Raw genomic sequence first — 22810 nt, 5'->3', positions numbered from 1 at the left:
ATTTGGCGGTTCTGGTTTATTATCACTAATGAAAAAAAAATACTATAGGGCTTAAGAGAGTCAACGATAGAATACAATTCTTACGTCATATATCCTGGGTGGACAGGAGCCTTCAGAAGAGACCTTACAGGAGTCCATCCCACGGTCCATACATGACTCTTCCCCGGGGCACCATCGGCACTGACCTCCACCAAGCTTCTGGCACCTGGAGCAACTGGTATACTTGCGGCAAAAGTCTAAGTTCAAGGCATAAACCTGTTTGAATGGGAAAACGCGTGACTCCCTGTGTTAATCTAGTCTTATGTCGGAATTTTTTAAAATAGTTTTAAAACGAAACAAAAAAAACGTGAGCTTTTCATCATCATCATCATTATCATCATCATCATCATCATCATCATCATCATCATCATCATCATCATCATCATCAAGTGCCAGGCCTGTTGCAGACATCGACGATCATGTCCCTCCAACTATATCTGTCCTCAGATCTTCTCAATAGCTCGATCCCTGATCCTCCTCCACCAATCCATCTGTTCAGATTGTCAATGTAATCTATCCTCTGTCTCCCTCTTCTTTTCTTCTGTAAATATGTCCGAGAAATTTTAACTGTGAGCTTTTATATAGAGCAATATCCACGAAACGTGCTAAAAGCGCCTCACAAACGGTCCCTGACCAACAGCAACATACAACATGTAGAACGAGAAACGTCGCCTGATAGGCGATATTACATTTATTTTCAGACAAAGACAACGCTGTTAGCAACCAGGTATTCATTTTACATTTGAGTCGGGGATAAAATTGCAATATCGCCTAACAGACTTCACGTTTCTTCCTACATGTTGAGGGTTGCTATTGGCTAGAGATCTATTGTAAAGCGCATTGAGCAAGGTTAGTTGATACTGCGCGATATAAAGCTCTGTATGTAAATAGTGGAGTGCGAAAATGCTATAACAGTATGTGCATGTCACGGACGGAGACGGAAAATTAAGATTAAAAACATTTTTTTGAAAATAATGACACAACTCATAACATCGAACATTTTAAGCCAAACAGCTTTATGTTACGTTTCAAAATAAAATATGAGGACGGTTTTAAATGTGCATATTCATTTATGATCGCAAGTGTGTATGAAAACGATGTACAGTCATGTGTCTCCAATCCAATTTTAAAAACTTTAGGCCTGTATCAAATCTACCATTCATCTCCAAAATTCTAGAAAAGATTGTTCTAAAACAACTTTCATGTCACGTGAAACATAATAACCTCGATGAGTGATATCAATCGGCCTATCGGCAACATCATAGCACAGAAACAGCATTGATGAGAATCACAAATGACTTGCTGCAAATTATTGATCAAGGAAAAACCACCCTCCTTCGTCTTCTCGATCTTTCGGCGGCCTTTGACACCATCGACTATGCCATACTACTTCAAAGGCTACAAGTTACTTTCGACATATCAGGCACAGCTCTAAACTGGTTTGCATCATATCTTACTCAAAGAACTCAATCAGTTTTAATTGGGGAAGTAACTTCTTTAGAGCGTGACCTTCATTTTGGTGTACCTCAAGGATCCGTTTTAGGTCCAGTCCTTTTTGTACTTTACACTTCCCCTGTTGTGAGAATCTTAGAGCAACATTCTCTCGCTTACCATATGTACGCTGACGATACCCAGATTTATAGCATGTGTTTGCAATCCGATAGTGTTTCAAAGATAACTGTTTACGAACAATGCATCAACCATGTGATGAGATGGATGTCTGCAAATAAATTAAAATTAAATGGCGACAAGACCGAAGCCTTATTCATTGCAAGTTCCAATAATAAGACAGATCCATTTACACTGGCACTGACAATCAACGATAATGACAAAATACAACTCACAACATCAGCAAAAAATCTCGGCATCACCTTAGAGAGTGATCTGTCTATGAACAAACATATTAACAATGTGAGAACAAGACTATCTGCATTCTAATTCAATTCAATTCAATTCAAATATTTATTTATTGTCGGCATTTTGAAAATGTTTCATAGATAATGTAGTCAGGCTAATAGAAGCCTTTGACCGACATAGGTTATAACACATAGTGCATAAAAATACATAGTAATACATTTTCCTTTAAAACATTCCCTCATCAAGATTCCAATCATGACACACAAAGAAAAGTAACATAATATTATATATATATATATATATATATATATATATATATATATATATATATATATATATATATATATATATATATATATACGGTTAGATTAATTTCAAATATTACATTTGCATGGCTGGCCATTCCATGAGAGGATATGATTTTTGAAAACATTAAAATTTGAAATTTTCCTGATGTGCTCGGGAAGTTCATTCCAACGCACAGCAGCAGAATATCTGAATATATATTTGCCATAAGACGTTGTTCTGACCCTTGGAATATCAAGGAGGTTTGAATATCTAAAATTGTATCTGTTATTTTTCAAAATGACCATATCAGATAGAAAGGAGGAGCAATTTTGTATAAAATTTTAAACGTTTCCAAAGCAATTGTTCTCATTCGTCTTATCTGTAGGGAGGGGACTTTGGCCTTTGAAAGTAATTGGTCGTAGGATTTTTGTCATCTTCATAAATAAAACGCAGTGCTCTTTCTTGTATCTTTTCAATTTTATCACAATTTGTTTTAGAAGAGACATGCCAAGCTAGTGGACAGAAATTGAAATTTGACAATACAAAAGAGTGAAATATTGTTAACTTGTTAAATTTTGAAAGCTATTTTCCAAGCCTTTTTAAGACATTTAATTGCTGAGAAGCTTTACGGCAGATGGTTTTAATGTGTAAATCAAATTTTAGTTCTAAAAAGATTCTAAGAAATATCAGAACAATCAGGCCATTTATTAATAGGGAAACTTGCAACAAATTGGTAACATCTTGGATATTCCCGAAAATGGATTACTGCAATGCACTGTTTGTTGGTCTCACAAAGGACAAAATAAATAAACTCCAGAAAATACAGAACATGGCAGCCCGCGTTGTACTGCAGAAAGACAGGAAAACTGCAGCTCCCGAATTACTACAGCAGTTGCACTGGCTGCCAGTGGACCAGCGGATTAAATATAAATCTTTAACTATCGTTTTTAAATGCTTGGAGGGCTCGTCACCAGCACATCTCTCAAACCTCATTGAACGGTATAACCCACAGCGATCGCTTCGATCAACGAACGACCTCAAATTGAAAACACCTCGCTGTCGAGTGAAGGCTGGTGAACGCGCCTTTCAGCATTCTGGCCCAAGGTTGTGGAATTTACTACCACTAGAGATACGTTCTTCGTCTTCACTAGAGGAATTCAAGCGTCGATTGAAGACATTCTTATTCCGACAGGCTTTCTTTTGATTATGTGTATAATTAGCGTTGTTCGTGTACTGTGTTAGGGCTTAATCTATGTTATGCGCCCAGAGCCCTCCTGAAGAAGGGATGTTTGGCGCACTATAAATCTATACCATTATTTTCATTATTATTATTAATCCAAACACTTCCGTTTCCAGCATTTTGTTCGGATTACAGAGGCATTCTGATAGTGGAATCAGTCCTCAAAGTGTACAAATAAAGACGAAATAATCCGTCCACGGACAACCATCCGGATTATGGGGACATCCGGATTAGAGAGACGCAACTGTTTTTCTAATATTATTGTTTAAAGTTTTACATTTATTCAATTACCTTAGTGTCATAGGTCAGGTACATCTTGGCTCTCATGTGGTTTACCTTCCCCACAGGTGGGTACGAGACTCTTCCATCCACGGCTTGTTCCAGAATGGTCTTTGACGTATCCAAGTTCTTATGACCGATTGTGTATTGGTCGCCCCTTTTGCTGACCGTCAATTCAAAATACTGGAAGGTAAAGATTTACAATAAAGATAAATTAATTAGTTCGCTTGTGGCTTGGTGATCTTGTAGTATGACACTCGACTTCCGTCGGTAGGTCTTGAGTTTGACTCTCTGAGTGGCGCAAAGTTGAGTCCTTGGAAAAAGTCTCTTTAATAATATTCTCTCACCGTACTCCGGTGTAAAATTATTATATGGATTCTTACAGCGTTGTCATTGAGAGAAAAGTATCATCGCCCTATAGACAACATGCCTATTCTACCATGTGAAATGTTACTGCTGGCTCAAGATCCCTTGCAGTGCACTTTAAGCATGCTTGGTGGATGTTGCTTTACCAAATTCAAATGTTTATTTTAGGCCATTGGACAATCGTCATTACATCTCTCTGAACAAATTATTCTAACAATTATAATAATAAAGGGATAACACGATTTTAGTAATCGTTTATAGTTTACAAAACAAGCAATAATACGAATATCAATAATAATGATAATAATAATAATAATAATAATAATAATAATAATAATAATAATAATAATAATAATAATAATAATAATAATAATAATAATAATAATAATAATAATAATAATAATAATAATAATAATAATAATAATAATAAAATAATAATAATAATAATAATAATAATAATAATAATAATAATAATAATAATAATAATAATAATAATAATAATAATAATAATAATAATAATAATAATAATAATAATTAATATAATAATAATAATAAATAATATAACAATAATATAATAATAATAATAAATAATAATAATAATAATAATAATAATAATAATAATAATAATAATAATAATAATAATAATAATAATAATAATAATAATAAAATAATAATAATAATAATAATAATTAATAATAATAATAATAATAATAATAATAATAATAACAATAATAATAATAATAATAATAATAATAATAATAATAATAATAATAATAATAATGCTCAGGGTTTTTTTTCCAAATTGTTTTTTCTTTTCATTCTTTGCACATAAATATTACAAACGTCTCGAAACGGTATTGTGTCTAGTTGGGGCCTGGTGCTTAGCGTTAAATTATTAGGTGAATGCGTTTATTAAAGATTATGTCCCTTAGTTATGTCCAACATAGTTGATGGCTGAAGAACGGTTTTGAGCCCGAATCGTTCATTTTTTTGTATTTTGTTCTTTTTGTGTTTTTTTAAAAACTATTAGAAAAAAAACTTGAGCCTTTATATAGCGCAATATCCACTTAATGTGCTCAAACCGTTTTACAGGGGGTCCCTGAACAACAGCAACACTTAACATGTAGAACGAGACATGACGCTTGTTAGGCGTTATTACACTTTTATTCAGACAAAGACAACGCTGTTAACGGCCAGGACTTATTTTACACCTGAGTACGGTGCGAGAATGAGAGTCAAGAGTCTTTTCCAAGGACTGACTCAACTATGCGCCGAGCGAGGCTCGAACCCAGGACCTTCCGATCCGAAAGCGAGTGTCATACCACTAGACTACATAGCACAATCAATCCAATGGCTCTTAAATAAATTAATTTTGAATAACCGTCTCCTTACAACCTGCAGCATATTCGTCACATTTGTTACGACACAACATACATTTGTCTTATTCAGATTTATTTTGTACATCACAAACTTTGAAGAATTATTTTTGTTTAATTAATAAGAACCTAAAGTTGCTTTGTAGAGAGCTTGTTTGGGTTTTAAAAAATCAATTTTCTGCTGGATAAGCCTGGCGTTTTGTAAAAAGACGGAAACTGATCGGAAAGGAGAGTTTAAAAAAATAAAAATGATGAGATCAAACCTTTCCCAATTTGAATCTTGAGTCGTGGGTGGTGACAGCGTAAACATACATCTGTTCCAAGTAAGCAATGCCCATTTCCTTTCTCACAGCCTGAGTGTGAGTTTGCAGTGACGACACTAAAGTGTTAGGAATGAATCCTATCGATGTCTGATCTCCTCCAAATGTCTCCTCTCGAATTAGCTGTATGGGTGGAGGGACGGGGTAGATGTTTGGGAAGGGATGGAGGATGGGGGATGGAGGATTGGGGGGGGGGGAGAGAAAGGTTAAGGAGAATTGGTGGTGAAAGCAAAAAGAAAACAAAAACGCGGAGTAATAAGTGAGGATACGACAATTATTCTACCCATCACCCTAAAGTAGTAAAGCGTAATGATATAATATCAGGTTTACAATAATGATTTGTGACGTCAGATTATCAAGCGTTAAATTTCACTGAAATTAGATTTGATTTTATTTAAAAAGAAGAAAAAAGATCATTTAAGTATTTTTGTCAATGTCTTTTATTCAGAGATAACGAAAATAGAATCGATTGAGGGATAGATTAAAAACATTTCTTACACTTCTGCGTTTTGGAATTCGATTTTTTCCCAATGCGCACTCGCAAGGACTTGCAACGGTTGGGAACACGTCCGGAATTCCAAATGGCTAGAGTCGACGTTTACATATATGAAGGTCTGACACTTATGGGCCAAGTTTAACATTGTTGTGATGGACATTAATTTGCTCATTTTTAAAGATTTCCATAACAACAATGAGCCCATAATGAATTGGGTTATCAGACCTGCAAATAAGTTCATGTCGGCAAGAGTGTAAGGATCGTATACTATCTTATACTGTAGTAAACAGGAGCAGCCTGGCTCAGCGGTATGGTTTTTGCTTCGTACCCGAAAGGTACCAAGTTTAACTACCCAATGCGCTTTGTGTGGCCTTGATCAAGTCACCTCACTTTGTGGCGCTGCACTGCGACACGACTTGTTGGTCACAAATGGATGATGGATATTGAATTATTCAACTTCTAGAAGGAAACATGCATATTTCCAACAACACTATTTGGATTGAATCATGCATGGACAACCACCAAAAAAAACCCGATGAGAATAAGATAAATGCATTTGAAATGGAATGCTATAGGAACATTTGCCGTATTCCCTGGACAGCAAAAGAAACTAACAAAAATGTGAAAGAGTCTTTGGGCGTTGCCTGGGGAGCAATATCTCATCGGGATGATACAGAAACCAAAACTTGCCTATTTTGAACATATCTAGAGACATGACACCTTTGGAAAACAATTCTAGAAGGTTTGCATGGTGGAGGGTAAAAGAGTGAGAGGGAGACCAAGAGGAAGAAGATGATCACAAGACATCAGCAGCGAATGGATGAAGAAGCCAGTGACTGAATGTGGGAGGATGAGAAGTTTGTTTTGGCTGGCTGTTGCTGAGGTCTCGTCCAGGGGGGGATAAGCCATGATGATGATGACGGCAGGAATGAAGTTGGTGTCACTCTACTCTTTGTTATTGTATTTAGCCAGCCATTTTTATGAGTAGTTCACTGAATTTTATATTTTGAAAGCTATACTATAATGTAACCAGTTTGTGAATTGCCTGAGGGATTGGTCTCACACTTTCAAGGAGATTGGGACCAGTATTCTGACTTCAAACTATTGTTTTCCATTGTACTTTTAGCACTAAATATTACCATGTACTGTTAGCACTAAATTACCCCGTACTTTTGGTACTAAATTACCCAGTACTTTTAGCACTAAATTACCCCGTACTTTTGGCACTGAATTACCCCGTACTTTCAGCACTAAATTACCCCTTTATCTTGCGCTTCAATGTCCTAAATAGTGTTCAAAGCGCCTTTCAACGCCGCAAAAAAAAAATATAAAAAAAGGAAACATCACCCATTCATAATACTGATCTGAGCAGCTGGGTTACATTTGTGTATTCACCTGACAAGGAGGGTTAGATAATCCGGCCCATTTAGGTGGTGAAGGTAACATTTGGGTGCAGAACTTCTCAGTATAGTCAAATTCAAATTTATCCAATGAATTGAGGGTGTGGGCGCATATGGCAGTTCCGTACTTGGGTTTGGGTTCCGTGTCTCCCTTTTCTCCTCTGCCAAATGCTAGGAGTAACACGTTGACCTGGTTGGATGGGCGGATATGGTGGGGGGAGGAGGGGGAGGAGGGGGGGAGCAGAGGGAGGGGGGGGCGAGGAGGAGGGGGGCGAGGAGGAAGGGGGCGAGGAGGGGGGGGCGAGGAGGGGGGGGGGCGAGGAAGAGGGAGGGGTGTTGATTGGTAAAGAATATTTTGACATGTTGATGATGTTGTTGTTCTTGTTCTTGTTGTTGATGATAATGATGATGAAGATGATGATGATGATCATGATGATGATGATGATGAAGAAGAAGAAGATGAAGATGCTGATGATGATAATGTGATGATGTTAATAATGATGATGGTGATGATCATGATGATGACGACGATCATGATGGTGATGATGATGATAATGATGATGATGATAAGGAGATGATGCTGATAATGATGATGATGATGATGGTGATGGTGATGGCGATGAATGATGATGATGATGAAGATGATGATGATAACTCTGACAATGATGATGATCGTTATGCTGCTACTGGTAGTAGTAGTAGTAGTAGTAGTAGTAGTAGTAGTAGTAGTAGTAGTAGTAGTAGTAGTAGTAGTAGTGGTAGTAGTAGTAGTAGTAGTAGTAGTAATAGTAGTAGTAGTAGTAGTAGTAGTAGTAGTAGTAGTGTAGTAGTAGTAGTAGTAGTAGTAGTAGTAGTAGTAGTAGTAGTAGTAGTAGTAGTAGTAGTAGTAGTAGTAGTAGTAGTAGTAGTAGTAGTAGTAGTAGTAGTAGTAGTAGTAGTCGTCGTAGTAGTAGTAGTAGTAGTAGTAGTAGTAGTAGTAGTAGTAGTAGTAGTAGTAGTAGTAGTAGTAGTAGTAGTAGTAGTAGTAGTAGTAGTATGTAGTAGTAGTAGTAGTAGTAGTAGTAGTAGTTAGTAGTAGTAGTAGTAGTATAGTAGTAGTAGTAGTATAGTAGTAGTAGTAGTAGTAGTAGTAGTAGTAGTAGTAGTAGTAGTAGTAGTAGTAGTAGTAGTTAGTAGTAGTAGTAAATAGTAGTAGTAGTAGTATGTAGTAGAGTAGTAGTAGTAGTAGTAGTAGTAGTGTGTGTTGTTGTAGTAGTATAGTAGTAGTAGTAGTAGTAGTAGTAGTAGTAGTAGTAGTAGTAGTGTTGTTGTTGTTGTGTGTAGTAGTAGTAGTATAGTAGTAGTAGTAGTAGTAGTAGTAGTAGTAGTAGTATAGTAGTAGTAGTTGTTGTGTGTATGTAGTAGTAGTAGAGTAGTAGTAGTAGTTTGTAGTAGTAGTAGTAGTAGTAGTAGTAGTAGTAGTATAGTAGTAGTATGTGTAGTAGTAGTAGTAGTAGTATAGTAGTAGTAGAGCAGCAGTAGTAGTAGTAGTAGTAGTAGTAGTAGTAGTAGTAGTAGTAGTAGTAGTAGTAGTAGTAGTAGTAGTAGTAGTAGTAGTAGTTGATGTTGTTGTTGTGGAAGGGTGGAGGTTTTAATAATGATTGTCCTAATGAATACTCACATGCTCGAGTTGAGATCCTTTCAGCAGCCCAACCACCCCAAGAGTTGCCGCCGTCAACAGAGGAAAATCAGTTTCCTGTATATAAAAAAGGTATTTTTCATTATAACTTGTATCCCATCGCCCTCAATGTCAGGATAAACCCCAAAATATGAAATATAGTTAAATATTGTTTTTTATTGGAAATAATGATGGAGTATGGTTAGTTATACAGAATAAATAGCCCATTACCCCAAATTAATGGGAGTTTTTTGGCATCAAGGACACAAAAATGTCATTTATTGGAATTACGATTTCTCAAAGAGTTTTAAAGATAAGACAATGAAAGTAAATCGTTCAATTATGATAATGTATTAAAATAACTAAAATGAAGTAAGTACTTTTGTTTTTATTATCATTTCATTCCAAAAAATGTTTTCGGACGGAAACAATAAGAAGTACTCGTAACATATATTTACAAATCATTGATCCTTAATTAATATATTGATAATGTTTCTTTTTGTACAAAAGATGTAAAAGGAGATCAACTATATGAATGCCAAATGTCTTTACAACTTTTTGAGAAAGCATGATTTAGCTGTAGATCAAACGACAAATGACATACCCGTGAAATCGATGAAAAAGCAATAGCGATCAAGGACAACAAAGACGTCAAATTTATAAAAAATAAAATTAAATATTTATAATAGTTTCGCTACAATCTTTTTCACATGAAAATATGTAAATAATGCTGAAGTTTTATAGTGGGAAAAATATTTTTAACCCCAAAACCATTTTTGACCAGGTCAGGGGTGTGAAATCAGATCCTACAATTGAATGCGAGTTCGAATTTCTGAAGTTTATAGGAAATGATTTAACCAACGCCAGGATCAACCAGGGGCCTGGAAATTTAATTTGATTCCTAGTCACAGATATGACCAAAAATGTAGTCCTTCAGAATCATTGGGCCAATGGAGCCGGAGTTTATCCCCGTTTATGTAACGAGAAACGGACAAAAGCAATTGCTTGCTATACTTTGGATAGGACGCTAGTAGTCTATCGCAAAGTACTTTCCGCTAAATCTAATAGACTCGAGCTACCGTTTCACTGCTGGGTGGACAGGGAGGTCGACTGCACCGGGATCGACCTTGACCCCTTTCTCACAGATATGAAATTTGAGGCTAAGTCAAATCCGTAATGACAGAATAAATGTGACCCAGCGTTTCGGAACGAAACTAACCGTTAAGAGTGAAAGGACTAATACTATCATGACAACGGATACGACTTTTGGACTTTTGCAATGAAAAAAAATGGTATGTATTCTTGACCATTTTTATATAGAGCAATGTCCACTAAACGTGCTCAAAGTACCTTACAAATATTCCCTGACCGTAATCCGTAACAAGTAGAAAGTGATATGACGCCTGTGAGGCAATATTTAACTTCTCCTACAAAGACGACGAGACCTGATTACGGTGAGAAAATGTGAGTAAAGAGCGTTTTCCAAGGACTCAATTATCCGCCGAACGAGGCTCGAAGGCAGACCTTCCGATCCGAATGCGAGTTTCATACCACAAGACCACATAACCGCACAGAAAGGGGGCTGATACAAATCAAAAGAGGCTCTTTACAAACACTTCAGCAATGCAGTTCTTATGAACAACCAGAAAGAATAATGTAAAGGAATGGACAAGGATAGATAGGCCAAAACTAATGAAGAAACAACTGAGGACATATCGTGATGGCGCCATCTCTCATCCCTCCTTTAAAACTACCTCGGTCGGGAGAATGGGGTGGGGTGAGGTAAATTTCACACTGCATGTAAGTAGTAAGTAGTCCATCAGCGCCACTGGGCGCATGGAGCCGGAATTTATCCCGGTTTCTATGGCGTGAAACGGACAATAGCAATTGCTTGTTATCCTTGGGATAGGACGCTAGTCTATCGCAAAGTACTTTCCGCCAAATCTAACAGAATCATCTACCCATTCACTGATGGGTCGAAAAGGGGGGGGGGTCAGAAAAAATCTTGACTGCACCCGGGATCGATCTCAGTCCCTTTGCGTATGTAGTGAGTGCTCTACCAACTGAGCTATGGGGACCCCCATGTACGTTGTAATAAATTTATTGAAAGCAAAGATCGGTGAGTTCTTACCTGGTGGTTACATCGCAAGGGTATTTCAATGTATGGAAGAAGAGAAGGACTCGTGTTGTTGACACGGCTAAACATCGTACAGGATTTTTGGTAGTACCCGTCCTTGTAAGAACAAAATCCTTTTTGAACACTTAACAAGTATGAAAAATCGCCTTTGGAAAAGGACAATTTGAAATCAGCTGAAAATGTTTTCCTTTTGTTTTCGTCCACGTATATCCCTGGGGGAGGTTTTCCGGAGTCCTCCCCGGGGTAGACAACAAAGAAACTCTCTTCCATCACGTTGAATACATATCTCATTGAAATCAGAGGCGACTGTGGCATGTCTGTGTTGGATTCATCTTGGTGACTACCCACAATGATAGGAGACAGGAATGTGTTACCCAAATCGTAACTAGATCCGATTACCATACCATCAATTACCTCAACTGACGGCCCGGGTACATTCCAATTCATGTTAGTTATAGAATCAATCTCCTCATTGTTTGTCTGTAATCCAGGGCTTCTGGCCTTTCTGATATTGCCATGCTTTGTGTCAGACTCGGGGTGAGAATGTGACCTAGGACCTCTATTCTCAAGGAAAGCCATATTGCATTGAGAAGCAAAATCATAACTTCTGCACTCTTCCCAAGACGATTCAAAATTTTCCACCGGTTCAAATTCTAATTTTAAATCTTTAAGAGGCAGGAAGTGAGTTGTCATTTGATGCCCTCCGGAAGAGGAAATGATATTTGCCCGACTCGTGTTAGTGATGGAATCCAGGCACATCCAATTACATATGATAAGAGGTAAATCATGAGCTGTGCAAGTTCCTCCATAAGCCGACCCACAAACTATGAGTTTATTCAGTGTTTCGTCCAGTTCCAAGACTTGGACAGTGTTCGAACATGGAGCAGGGTTGGGATAGCAGTCCTTTGGCTCATTTACTGGACCAATACTGATGAACAAAATTAAATCGAGGTTCTCCGATAAAGCCGCGATGAAGTTTTCTCCTCCCACGTAAATTTCCATGAAATATCTGCTTGTGGCAATTCTTGTGATTGGGGACCTGAGGTTGAGGCTTTTAGTCGAAGTTGAAGTTGAAGTGACAAAGAAAAAGCACAACACAAAATGGAATATTCCAAAAACTCGAATAAGCTCCATTTTTACAGGAAATTATGGTTGTGTTTCCAAATATGTACACAATTCATATGTAAATAAATTATGGTTGTGTTTCCAAATATGTACACAATTCATATATAAATAAATTATGGTTGTGTTTCCAAATATGTACACAATTCATATGTAAATAAATTATGGTTGTGTTTCCAAATATGTACACAATTCATATGTAAATAAATTATGGTTGTGTTTCCAAATGTGTACACAATTCATATGTAAATAAATTAATCAAAACTATTGATTGGTTTCACCGAAATCGATTCAGGGGTCAAGGTTGATTGGTCACGTCATTCGTCCTAATAGTTTATTCACAATGCTGGTTTCTATCGTGTTTGCCACGGGAGATTCTGAAACAAAAAAAAATAGTCATGATTAAGTGAGGACACAGTCATAATTCGTGACATTAATAAGTAACTACATTTGTACGTTCTCAAACTATTATTGTCATCCACCCATTCTATAACTTATAGTATATGGTCTTGTCGTATAACACTCCCTTTAGACCAGAAGATCCTGAGTTCGAGTCTCGCTCTGAGCCGCTCATGGTTGAGTCCTTAGAAGAGGCTCTTTACACACCTTTTATCACCGTACTCAGATGTAAAATGAGTTAAATGGCCGTTAACAGCGTTTTCTCTGTCTGAAAAAAAAATTGCAATAGCGCCTAACAGGTGCCTTGTCACGTTCTACATGTTATGTGTTGCTGTTGGTCAGAGATCCTTAAGTAAAGCACTTTAAGCATGTTTACTTGATATTCCGCTATAGAAAAGCTCAAGTTATGATTATACGTGGACACGGCCATGATTCGTGACATCACGTGACTCAACTGGAAGTTTTCCAACTAAAACTTCACGTCGTCGGCCCACAAGTTTTTGGTATCCTCTTGTGCCTAAAAAAAAAAAAGATTGAACAAGTGAAATTGATGGTGGTGAAAACAAAAACAAACAAAACAAAAAAAGTTTGGACATTTATATAGGACGACGTGTACATATACGCAGGTCTGACATCCGAACCCACTTTTGGGCCTGGTTTTACATTGTTGTAATGGACAATATTTTGCGTCGTTTTTTTGTTGTTTTTAGATTCCCATTACTACAATGAGCCCATAAGGAATTGGGTTATCAGACCTGTAAATAAAAGAACGTCGATAAAGGTCAATATCCATCAAACGTTATCAAAGTGCTTTACAAAGGGTTCCCTATTTTAAAGCAGCCCTAACACTTAAACATTTAGGACGAAACATGAAGCCTGTTAGGCCGTGTTACTTTTTTTTTCGATAGAGTCAATGTGAGATAATGCTAATGCGAGAAAAGAACATTTACCAAGGACCCAGCAATACGCCTCTTAGAACAGGACTCGAACCCAGGACCTTCTGATCTAAAGGCGGGTGTTATTTATTACTTAACATGTAGAATGAGACAAGACACCGGTTGGGCGAGATTACAATATTTTTCGGACAGAGACAACGTTGTTAATGTCAAGGTACCCATTTTACACCTGAGTACGGTGAGAAAATGTGAGTGAAGATCCTTTTTCCGAGGACTCAACTATGCGCCGCTCAAGGCGGGACTCGAACGCTGGAGCCTATGGACCGAAGGCGAGTGTCATACCACAAGACCACAGAGCCGCACATAATCAGAAAATAATGCCATTTTGATTCCTAGTCCTAAACTGCGCTTTTCACAATGTTAAATCAGTCAAGTGTTGTTTTGATAAGAAAAGAGGCGCCACGTGACCAACTGTAACTTTATGACATTGTGTCACCAGTTAACTGCCGTGCACTAGAAAAACACGTATTTAAAAATTTGGCCAGAAAACCCGTGGAGGAAGAGCAAGGGGAGGAGGAGAAGGAGGAGGGAAGAAATAATGGATCCTATTTAAATTATCCAAATGCAGGACCAGCACCCCGTGTGTTTTTCCAGCATTTTCATCGAGGCACACTCCATAAAACAAGAGATATATTGTGACCACTAGAGTTCAAAAAATATGTTATCTCTACCTCCCAGTCCGATGAGATTTCTTGGAATTCAAGACAGATTTATTAGCCTATCTACTCAGGAGACTGGCTGTTTTTAAACATTAATTTGCGTTAATGTGGTCTAGTGGTATGACACTCGCTTTCGGATCGGAAGGTCTTGAGTTCGAGCCTCTCTCGGCGCATAGTTGAATCCTTGGAAAAGACTCGTTATTTATATTATCTCACCGTACTCAGGTGTAAAATGAGTACCTGGCCATTAACAGCGCTGTCTTCGTCCGGGAAAAAATGTAATATCGCCTAACAGGCGTCCTACATGTTAAGTGTTTATGTTGGCCAGGGATACCTTATAAAGCGCCCTGAGTACGTTAGGTGGATATTGCGCTATACAAAAGTTCAACTTTAAATTGATCTTTATTTGAAGGACGAGTTTTCAGGCCAAATGTTTAAATCCGTACCTTTCCAGAAGAGTGCAACAGTTAACTGGTGGAAACAACATGGTCGGTGTCCGTACCTTTCCAGAAGAGTGCAACAGTTAACTAGTGAAACAACATGGTCGGTGTCCGTACCTTTCCAGAATAGTGCAACAGTTAACTGGTGGAAACAAAATGGTCGGTTTCCGCAATTTAATTAAGCTTTTTATAGCGCAATATCCACTAAACGTGCTCAAGGCGCTTTACAAGGGGTCTCTGACTTAACAACACTTAACATGTAGGACGGGACATAACGCCTGTTAGGAGATATTACAATTTTTTGGACAAAGACAACGGCCAGGTACTCATTTAACACCTGAGTCCGGTGAGAGAATGTGAATAAAGCCTCTTTTCCAAGGACTCAACTATGCACCGAGCGAGGCTCGAACCCAGGTCCTTCCGATCCGAACGCGAGTGTCATACCACAAGACCAGATAGCCGCAGTGTCCGCATCCTGGTTCTCATCATCTAGTTTTATGAGTGGAGCGCTGTACCACCCTATCTACTCTCAAGAAAAAATAATAAACAAAGAAAATCCCGAAAGAAAACAGAAAATGTTCTTAGAATTTTAGCCATAAAACTCGCCCTTTAAATATCGATCGATTTAAGTGACCATCATCCTGGCAAAAACTCTCAAACCTGGGACTTAAAGAAGACGTTGCGAGGTCCCAGGTTTGAGAGTTTTTACCTAGACTAGGGTCATCGAAATCAATCTTTATTTGAAGGACGAGTTTTTCTGGCCAAATTTCTTATTCCGTATCTTTCCAGAAGAATAGAACACTTAACTGGTGAATGACAACATGGCCAAAACCTCCGGCAGTGTCGCATCCTGGTTCTCACCATCTCATTTTATGAGTGGAGCGCTGTACCCCCAACCCTAAAGAAAAAATATACAGACAAACAAAAAACCCCAAAGAAACCACAAAATGTTCTTAGAATTTGAGCCAGAAAACTCGTCCTTCAAATACCGATCGATTCAAACGACCGTCATCTTGTCGACGTCATATCAATCAGACTATGAAGGTTGAAGGTTACGCATGTGTTCGTTTGTACCTTATATCAGGCAGGCGGGTGTTGAGAGTATTTTACCTAAACGCATAGTATTAAGAGCCACAGAAGGTGGTTTGGAAGCAACAAATTAAGGAGTAGGCACTGGTGGTGTAAGATAAACATCTTAAAAAGTATGTGTCATACATACATACATACATACATAAATACATACATACATACATACATACATACATACATACATACATACATACATACATACATACATACATACATACATACATACATACATACATACATACATACATACATACATACATACATACATACATACATACATACATATATTATATCCGTTTCCTATTGCACAAAGCTCTAAGTCTGTTTTTCTTATCACCTCACTCCTAAATTCACTATTCGGAGTCAGGGTCATCTTGACATTTTACCCTTTTGCCATCTGTTATTGCAAAGTTGAGTCATTGGGAAATACTCTTTATTCACATTCTCTCACCGCGCTAATGTTTAAAATGAGTACCTGGACAATAAAAAATAATAACATCGCCTCAGAGGCGTTGTCTCGTCCAACATGTTCACTCTCTTCTTACCAACCACAGAAATATCGTCACATTCGTTACGATTGTACGACCATTTTTATTAATCACATTACTTTTGTACATCAGAAAAGAAGAAGACAATTGTTTGTCATAGCCATCTTATAAGAACTTAACGCTGTTTTGTAAAGCTTGACTTGCTGAACAAATTATGTTTGGGTTTTTTAAAATCGATTTTTGTGTACGGACATTTCAGAAATATTATATTCCTGACAATTGTCGGTAAGAAGTGAGTTAAGTGTTACTGTTGGCTAATGACCCATTGTAAGGCGCTTTGAGCACGTTTAGTGGATATTGCCCTATATAATTTCTCAAGTTTGTTTCGTTTTGTTTTTTGTTGTTTTGTTTTCTTGCCACAGGTATGAAAATTTGAGTTAATTTCTCTTTTTTAAGGACTAAACATTATTTCTGTTACCTCGAGGCTCCAAGTAATATAATAATAATAATAATAATAATAATAATAATAATAATAATAATAATAATAATGAATAATAATAATAATAATAATAATAATAATAATAATAATAATATAATAATAATAATAATAATAATAATAATAATTTCATCGAAACCTCAAAGCGCTTTTAAAACAAATAATTAGAAAATAAATTGATAAATAAATAAGTTAATTAAAAATTAAAAAGGACATTTTTTTAACAGGTAAAAATAATATTGCATGTCCAATCAACCAATTTCAAACCATTAGGCTAATAGCATATAACGGGCATCAAAAACATCATCAATACAACATTCACATACAATACATCTTAAATTCAATTAAGTAAATCTTCTCTGAAAAGATATGTTTCACGGTTTGTTTGTTTTTGTTTATTTTTGTTCTGTTTTTGTTTTTGTTTTTTTTTTTTTTGTTTTTTTTTTTTTTTTTTGTTTTGTTTAAGGAACTGTGTTTTCAGTCCACCGGAAATAAAAATATTTTAAACGGACCAATTATCGATAATGACGACATCGATACTGAGCCTATTGTAAGGTAGTCATCATCAAAAGTGAATAGGCATAACATTTATGGCAATTTGACGGCTTAATAATATCATTTACAGCGTTTTATTTACTCTCGGAAAGTCTTGAGTGAGATTTGTTCGAAATCGGGAGCCTGAAATAGATCTGAATTCTCGATATCATGGTTGCCAGATAGCCATTGGTCTGGCCAATTTGGCCAAAATTGACCACACAGAGAATAATGTTTCTATAAGTAATCTAAAATTGACATTTATATCTATTTTTAATGTTTCCTAGTCCGTTATAATTTTTATGATTACCAAAACCGATCAGTTTTCAAAGGAGATCATAGTTTTAGTATTGTTTGCCCACATAAAGTTCTATTTGGTCACTTTTCACATCGATCACTGGCCTCGGGCACGCTTGTGTACTCCCTTGGCAAAAAAATTTCTTAACTTTCAAGTTCAACACGTTGACGCCATTCCTGGTGACTCGAGAAGCTTGATCGACTTTTAATTTTGTATAAAGATGATTTACTTTTACTCACTTTTAAGATTATTATTTTAATTTAGAACACAGTGAGGCGTCAAAATGTATTGCCATGTGTATTTCTTGTACGTAACAATATGAATCCGGAGAAAAACGAAACAAAAACGAACAAACAAAACAAGAACCAACCAAAAAAAAAAAAAGATAAATTAAAGATAGAGAACATCTTTATGGTTATAGGGTCTTGAATGTGTTTAAGGGAGCGTCAGAGAGAAAAGGGGGGTGGTGGTGGGAGAGATTGGAGATAGAGTATAGATAAATAGATAGAGAGAGAGAGAGAGAGAGAGAGAGAAAGAGAGAGAGAGAGAGAGAGAGAGAAGAGAGAGAGGAAGGACTGCTTTGTAGCTACTTGTACTCGATTTTTATTTTTTTATTTTGGTTCCTATCCTTATTTATAAGGTTACAGCTTGGGACACTTTTGGTGTAGACAATATCGACGTTAGCAACAAGGAAGATGACTCTACATTCTTTTAAGGACTCTTTTGTTTTTAAAGGTTTGATGGCGCTTATAAAACATTGAGGTCATTTTAGGGCTAGGAGAAAGGAAAAAATGGGATGCCAGTCAAAACAAATTACAGTTTTAGAAGACATGATAGACGAAGAACAATAGACCAGCCCTACAATTCAAAGGACAATGGATGATTTTGAAAGAAAAGGATCTTGAAAGAAGACAAAGTCAAGACTGCCCAGGGGGGGGGGGGAGGGAGGGGAGAGGGGGAAGGCCTCGAAGCACAGCCGTACTCGAGGCCAGTGATCGATGTGAAAAGTGACCAAATAGAACCTTACTCGTGCAAGCAATACTAATACTCTGATCTCCTTGAAAAATTCATCGGTTTTGATAATCACAAAAAAATTCTAAAGGACTAAGAAAAATTAAAAATAGATGTAAATGTTAATTTTAAATTAATTGTAGAAACATTATTCTCTGTGTGGTCAATTTTGGCCGTACTCGAGGCCAGTGATCGATGTGAAAAGTGGCCAAATAGAACCTTACTCGTGCAAGCAATACTAATACTCTGATCTCCTTGGAAAATGCATCGGTTTTGATAATCACAAAAAAAAAATTCTAAAGGACTAGGAAAAAATAAAAATAGATGTAAAAGTTAATTTTAAATTAATTGTAGAAACATTATTCTCTGAGTGGTCAATTTTGGCCAAATTGGCCAGGCCAATGGCTATCTCGCAGCCACGGTAAGAATCTCGTCAATGTCGGTTTCGAGAATTGAGATCTATTTCAGGCACCCGGTTTCGAACAGCTCTCAATCAAGATTTCCTGAGAGTAAATAAAACACTGTAAATGATGTTATTCAGCCGTTGAATTGCTATAAATTTCATGCCTGTCCATTTCTGATGATGCCTATAATAGGCTCAGTATCAAAGTTGTCACGATCGATTAAGGTAAGTATAGACGATAATTGGTCCTTTTAAAATATTTTTATTTCCGGTGGACTGAATACACAGCTGTGTTTTCAGTCCACTGGTGGACTGAAAACACAGTTTCTTTGTTTAATGCATCGAAAATCTCACAGATTGAGGGATGATCATTTCAAATCGTGGGTCCGAATTTCATAAATTCACTTCCCGTGGGCTGGGTCACTCTGAGACTATACCGTTTTGAGGTCCTTTTTGGGTTGTGGGCATTTTCAACGAGTCCATTATCTCTTCTCTTTATTTTTAAGCATCAAATGACTTGTCTTTAAACATAAATATGCTTAAATCCAGTTTTTCTAGACCTACTCTATTGACTAATTGGAAAAACTTTAGTACTAGTCCCTGAAAACGCTAAACTAAACGAAATAGCATCAGCGAGTTGCAAATTACAAACCATAACAAGTCATACGTCGTTCGAAAGAGCGGTTCATTTTCCTTAGCAGAATCTCAACATATTTCCACCCAGGGTCAATATGAGAAGGTCAATTCCTCTTTATTCATCCCTACCAAACAGGAACGCTGGTCAATTTTTCCCTTCTGCGCATGCGGTTGTCACAACATAAGCCAAGGATGTCATCCCGATTTAAGCTACTTTGCGAATTTTTGACTTATGGTGGTTTTTGTTCAATTTTTTCTCTCGAAATCCGAAGATTTTTAAAAGCCTTATGATTGTAATAATTTGATTGCATGCTGACAATGAACTTTTAGAAAAAGTTCTCTGAAACGTGTACATTACCTAGTTCAATGCTCTTTAAATCATTTAAAGCAATTAGTTGATGAGTTGTTGAAATACTCGGGCTATGATAGATTTTTTAAAATAAACCCTTATATTCATGAAAAATCCAAGATGGCGGCCATTTTTTTGTGAATTTTTGAGGAAACTTTTTTTTGCAGTATATATGTGTTTTCTATCACCAAACATCTCTAAATCTCATAAATGGTTGTCCTATGTGTCCAGGACTCACATTTGAAAATGTCCCCCTCATCTTGCCTTACGTTTTCCAGCTATGTAGTCTAGCTTTCAGTTCGGAAGGTTTTAGGTTCGAGCCTTGCTCGGCATATTATTGAGTCCTTGGAAAAGGCTCTTTACTCACATTCTCTCACCGTTCTCAGGTGTAAAATGAGTACCTGGCCGTTAACAGCGTTGTCCCTGTCACAAAAATATTTGTAATATCACATAACAGGCGTCATGTCTCGTTCTACATGTTACTTGTTGATATTGGTCAGGCACCCTTTGTAAAGCGCTTTGAACACATTTAGTGGATATTGCGCTATATGAAAGCCCAAGTGAGTTTCGTTAAGTTAAAAATACAAATCTTTTTCCACTTCACAACGACATGGTTTTAAAAATTCAAATTTTTTAACTAAAGCTTAAAATCTAACTTTAAAGCATTGGTTTCACCCAACGTGCACTTATTTGCAGGTCTGATAACTCAATTACTTATGGGCTCCTTGTTGTAATGGAAATGTCAAAAAATGACGCAAAAATATTGTCCATTACAACAATGTTAAAACAGGCCCATAAGTGAATTCAGATGTCAGACCTGCATATATATGTTTCACTGCAGCATGATACTGGCCTGAGAAGAGTGATCACATGTATAATTATGTGCAGGTCTGAAAGCATAAATGGTTTTAGGGCCCATGGTTGTAATGGGAATACTCACATATCATTGTAAAATTGTGTCCATTACAACAGTGTTGAATCAAACCCATGATTATGTTCAGTTATCGGAACGTTGACTCCTTGAGTCCTTACTGACGTTTTCTCACCGTACTCAGGTATAAAATGAGTACCTGGGATTTAATAGCATTGTCTCTGTCCTGAAAATATGGTACTAATGTCTTCCAGTGTTTATGTCTTGTCCTACATGTTGAGTGTTGCTGCTGGTTTGAAACGCTTTGAGCCATTTTGTTGATATTGCATGCATGATATAAATGTGTGGCTGGCTGAGAAAACCCGGAAAGATGCGCAAATTTCATAAATTGATTTTTGTATATGCAGTAGTGTATACCACACCTTTCTGATCATTTACCACTTTATATTTTCTTTCTATGTCTATTAGAACCCAAGTTATGAATTATTTTTTTCTGAATAAAACTTGTTGCAATGGGAAACACTTTATCTTCGATTTTGGCTCATATCTCAAATCGAAGCTTGCCGCATCTTCCCGGGTTTTCTCAGCCAGCATTACAAATGCTCTGGGTTTTTAGGGTTTATTAGGAAGTTGGCGGAGGGGGGGGGGGGGGGGATCAGACCTGCTAATAAGCACGGAGGTCACATACAGTTAAGCAATAGATAATGGGGGAAAAAAGAATATTGAGAGCGTAGTATGGTGATGTTACCTTTTTTTTTCTTTTCAAGATGCCAAGTAGTGGCCTTCATAGATCCTGCCAAAACGAATCTGGTTTGAATCCTGGCTCATTATTCAGAATAATGTCCTAACAACATGGTGGTAAGATATTATCATTATGATTTGTAATATCAGTTGTAAAATGAGCTATTTTACATCACGAATTATAACAGGATAAATTGCGAATTATGAATTATCCGACAGAACACAATAACTCGTAGCGAGATCTCTCGTTCAAATGTCACATGGATAATTAATTATAATTCGTATGATATGAATATAAAACGTTAACTACGTTAAATCATCATGGCGCCAAAAATAATCATATCATTTGTTGTAACGTATTACAGCCAGATGGTGATAAATTATAATAATAAAATTATATATTATTAATATTATGTGGAAAAAAGAATAATATGAGAAGCAACACGAATGTAAACGTTACACGGATGTCCGTTTGTACTTAGAAGTCAAGTAGAGTGTACAACAATTATTTTGCCGTACTTGGAAAAACCCATATTTTAAAATTTGGCCAGAAAACTCGTCCTTCAAAATATCAATCGATTTAAATGACCCTCATCTTGGAAAAGAAATTACAACTCTCAAACCTGGGACTTCGCTCGCGAAGAGTTGTATTTTTTTTTCCAAGATGAGGGTCATTTAAATCGATTGACATTTGAAGGACGAGTTTTCTGGCCAAATTTTAAAATATGAGTTTTTCCAAGTACGTGAGTATTGTGTATACGTTCGTGCAATCGATGTAAAGTACTCACGGCGAAACATAATTCGTTTTCGAATAGGACTTGCCTCTCTTTGCCTCCGTTTTCAAAACTTACGTCAAAAAATAA

General features: G+C 36.7%; 1 protein-coding gene across 1 annotated transcript in view; it reads right to left on the bottom strand.

The window, feature by feature from the left end:
• Window positions 1-22349, bottom strand: part of LOC144974712 (hepatocyte growth factor receptor-like) — a 54000-nt gene extending 31651 nt beyond the window's left edge. Inside the window, exons 1-7 of the mRNA XM_078917877.1 lie at window positions 21955-22349; window positions 11450-12954; window positions 9322-9396; window positions 7657-7851; window positions 5709-5888; window positions 3716-3886; window positions 85-255 (exon numbers count right to left, since the gene is read on the bottom strand). Coding sequence (XP_078774003.1) covers window positions 85-255; window positions 3716-3886; window positions 5709-5888; window positions 7657-7851; window positions 9322-9396; window positions 11450-12589 — 1932 coding nt within the window. The 5' untranslated portion in view covers window positions 12590-12954; window positions 21955-22349. The remainder of the gene's footprint in view (window positions 1-84; window positions 256-3715; window positions 3887-5708; window positions 5889-7656; window positions 7852-9321; window positions 9397-11449; window positions 12955-21954) is intronic.
• Window positions 22350-22810: the final 461 nt, after the last annotated feature.

The sequence above is a fragment of the Berghia stephanieae genome, chromosome 6 (genome assembly GCF_034508935.2).
Source record: "Berghia stephanieae isolate SIO BIC M18660-M18661 chromosome 6, UCSD_Bste_1.3, whole genome shotgun sequence".
NCBI classification, from domain to species: Eukaryota; Metazoa; Mollusca; class Gastropoda; order Nudibranchia; family Aeolidiidae; genus Berghia; species Berghia stephanieae.
This window is presented reverse-complemented; position numbering and strand designations above follow the sequence as displayed.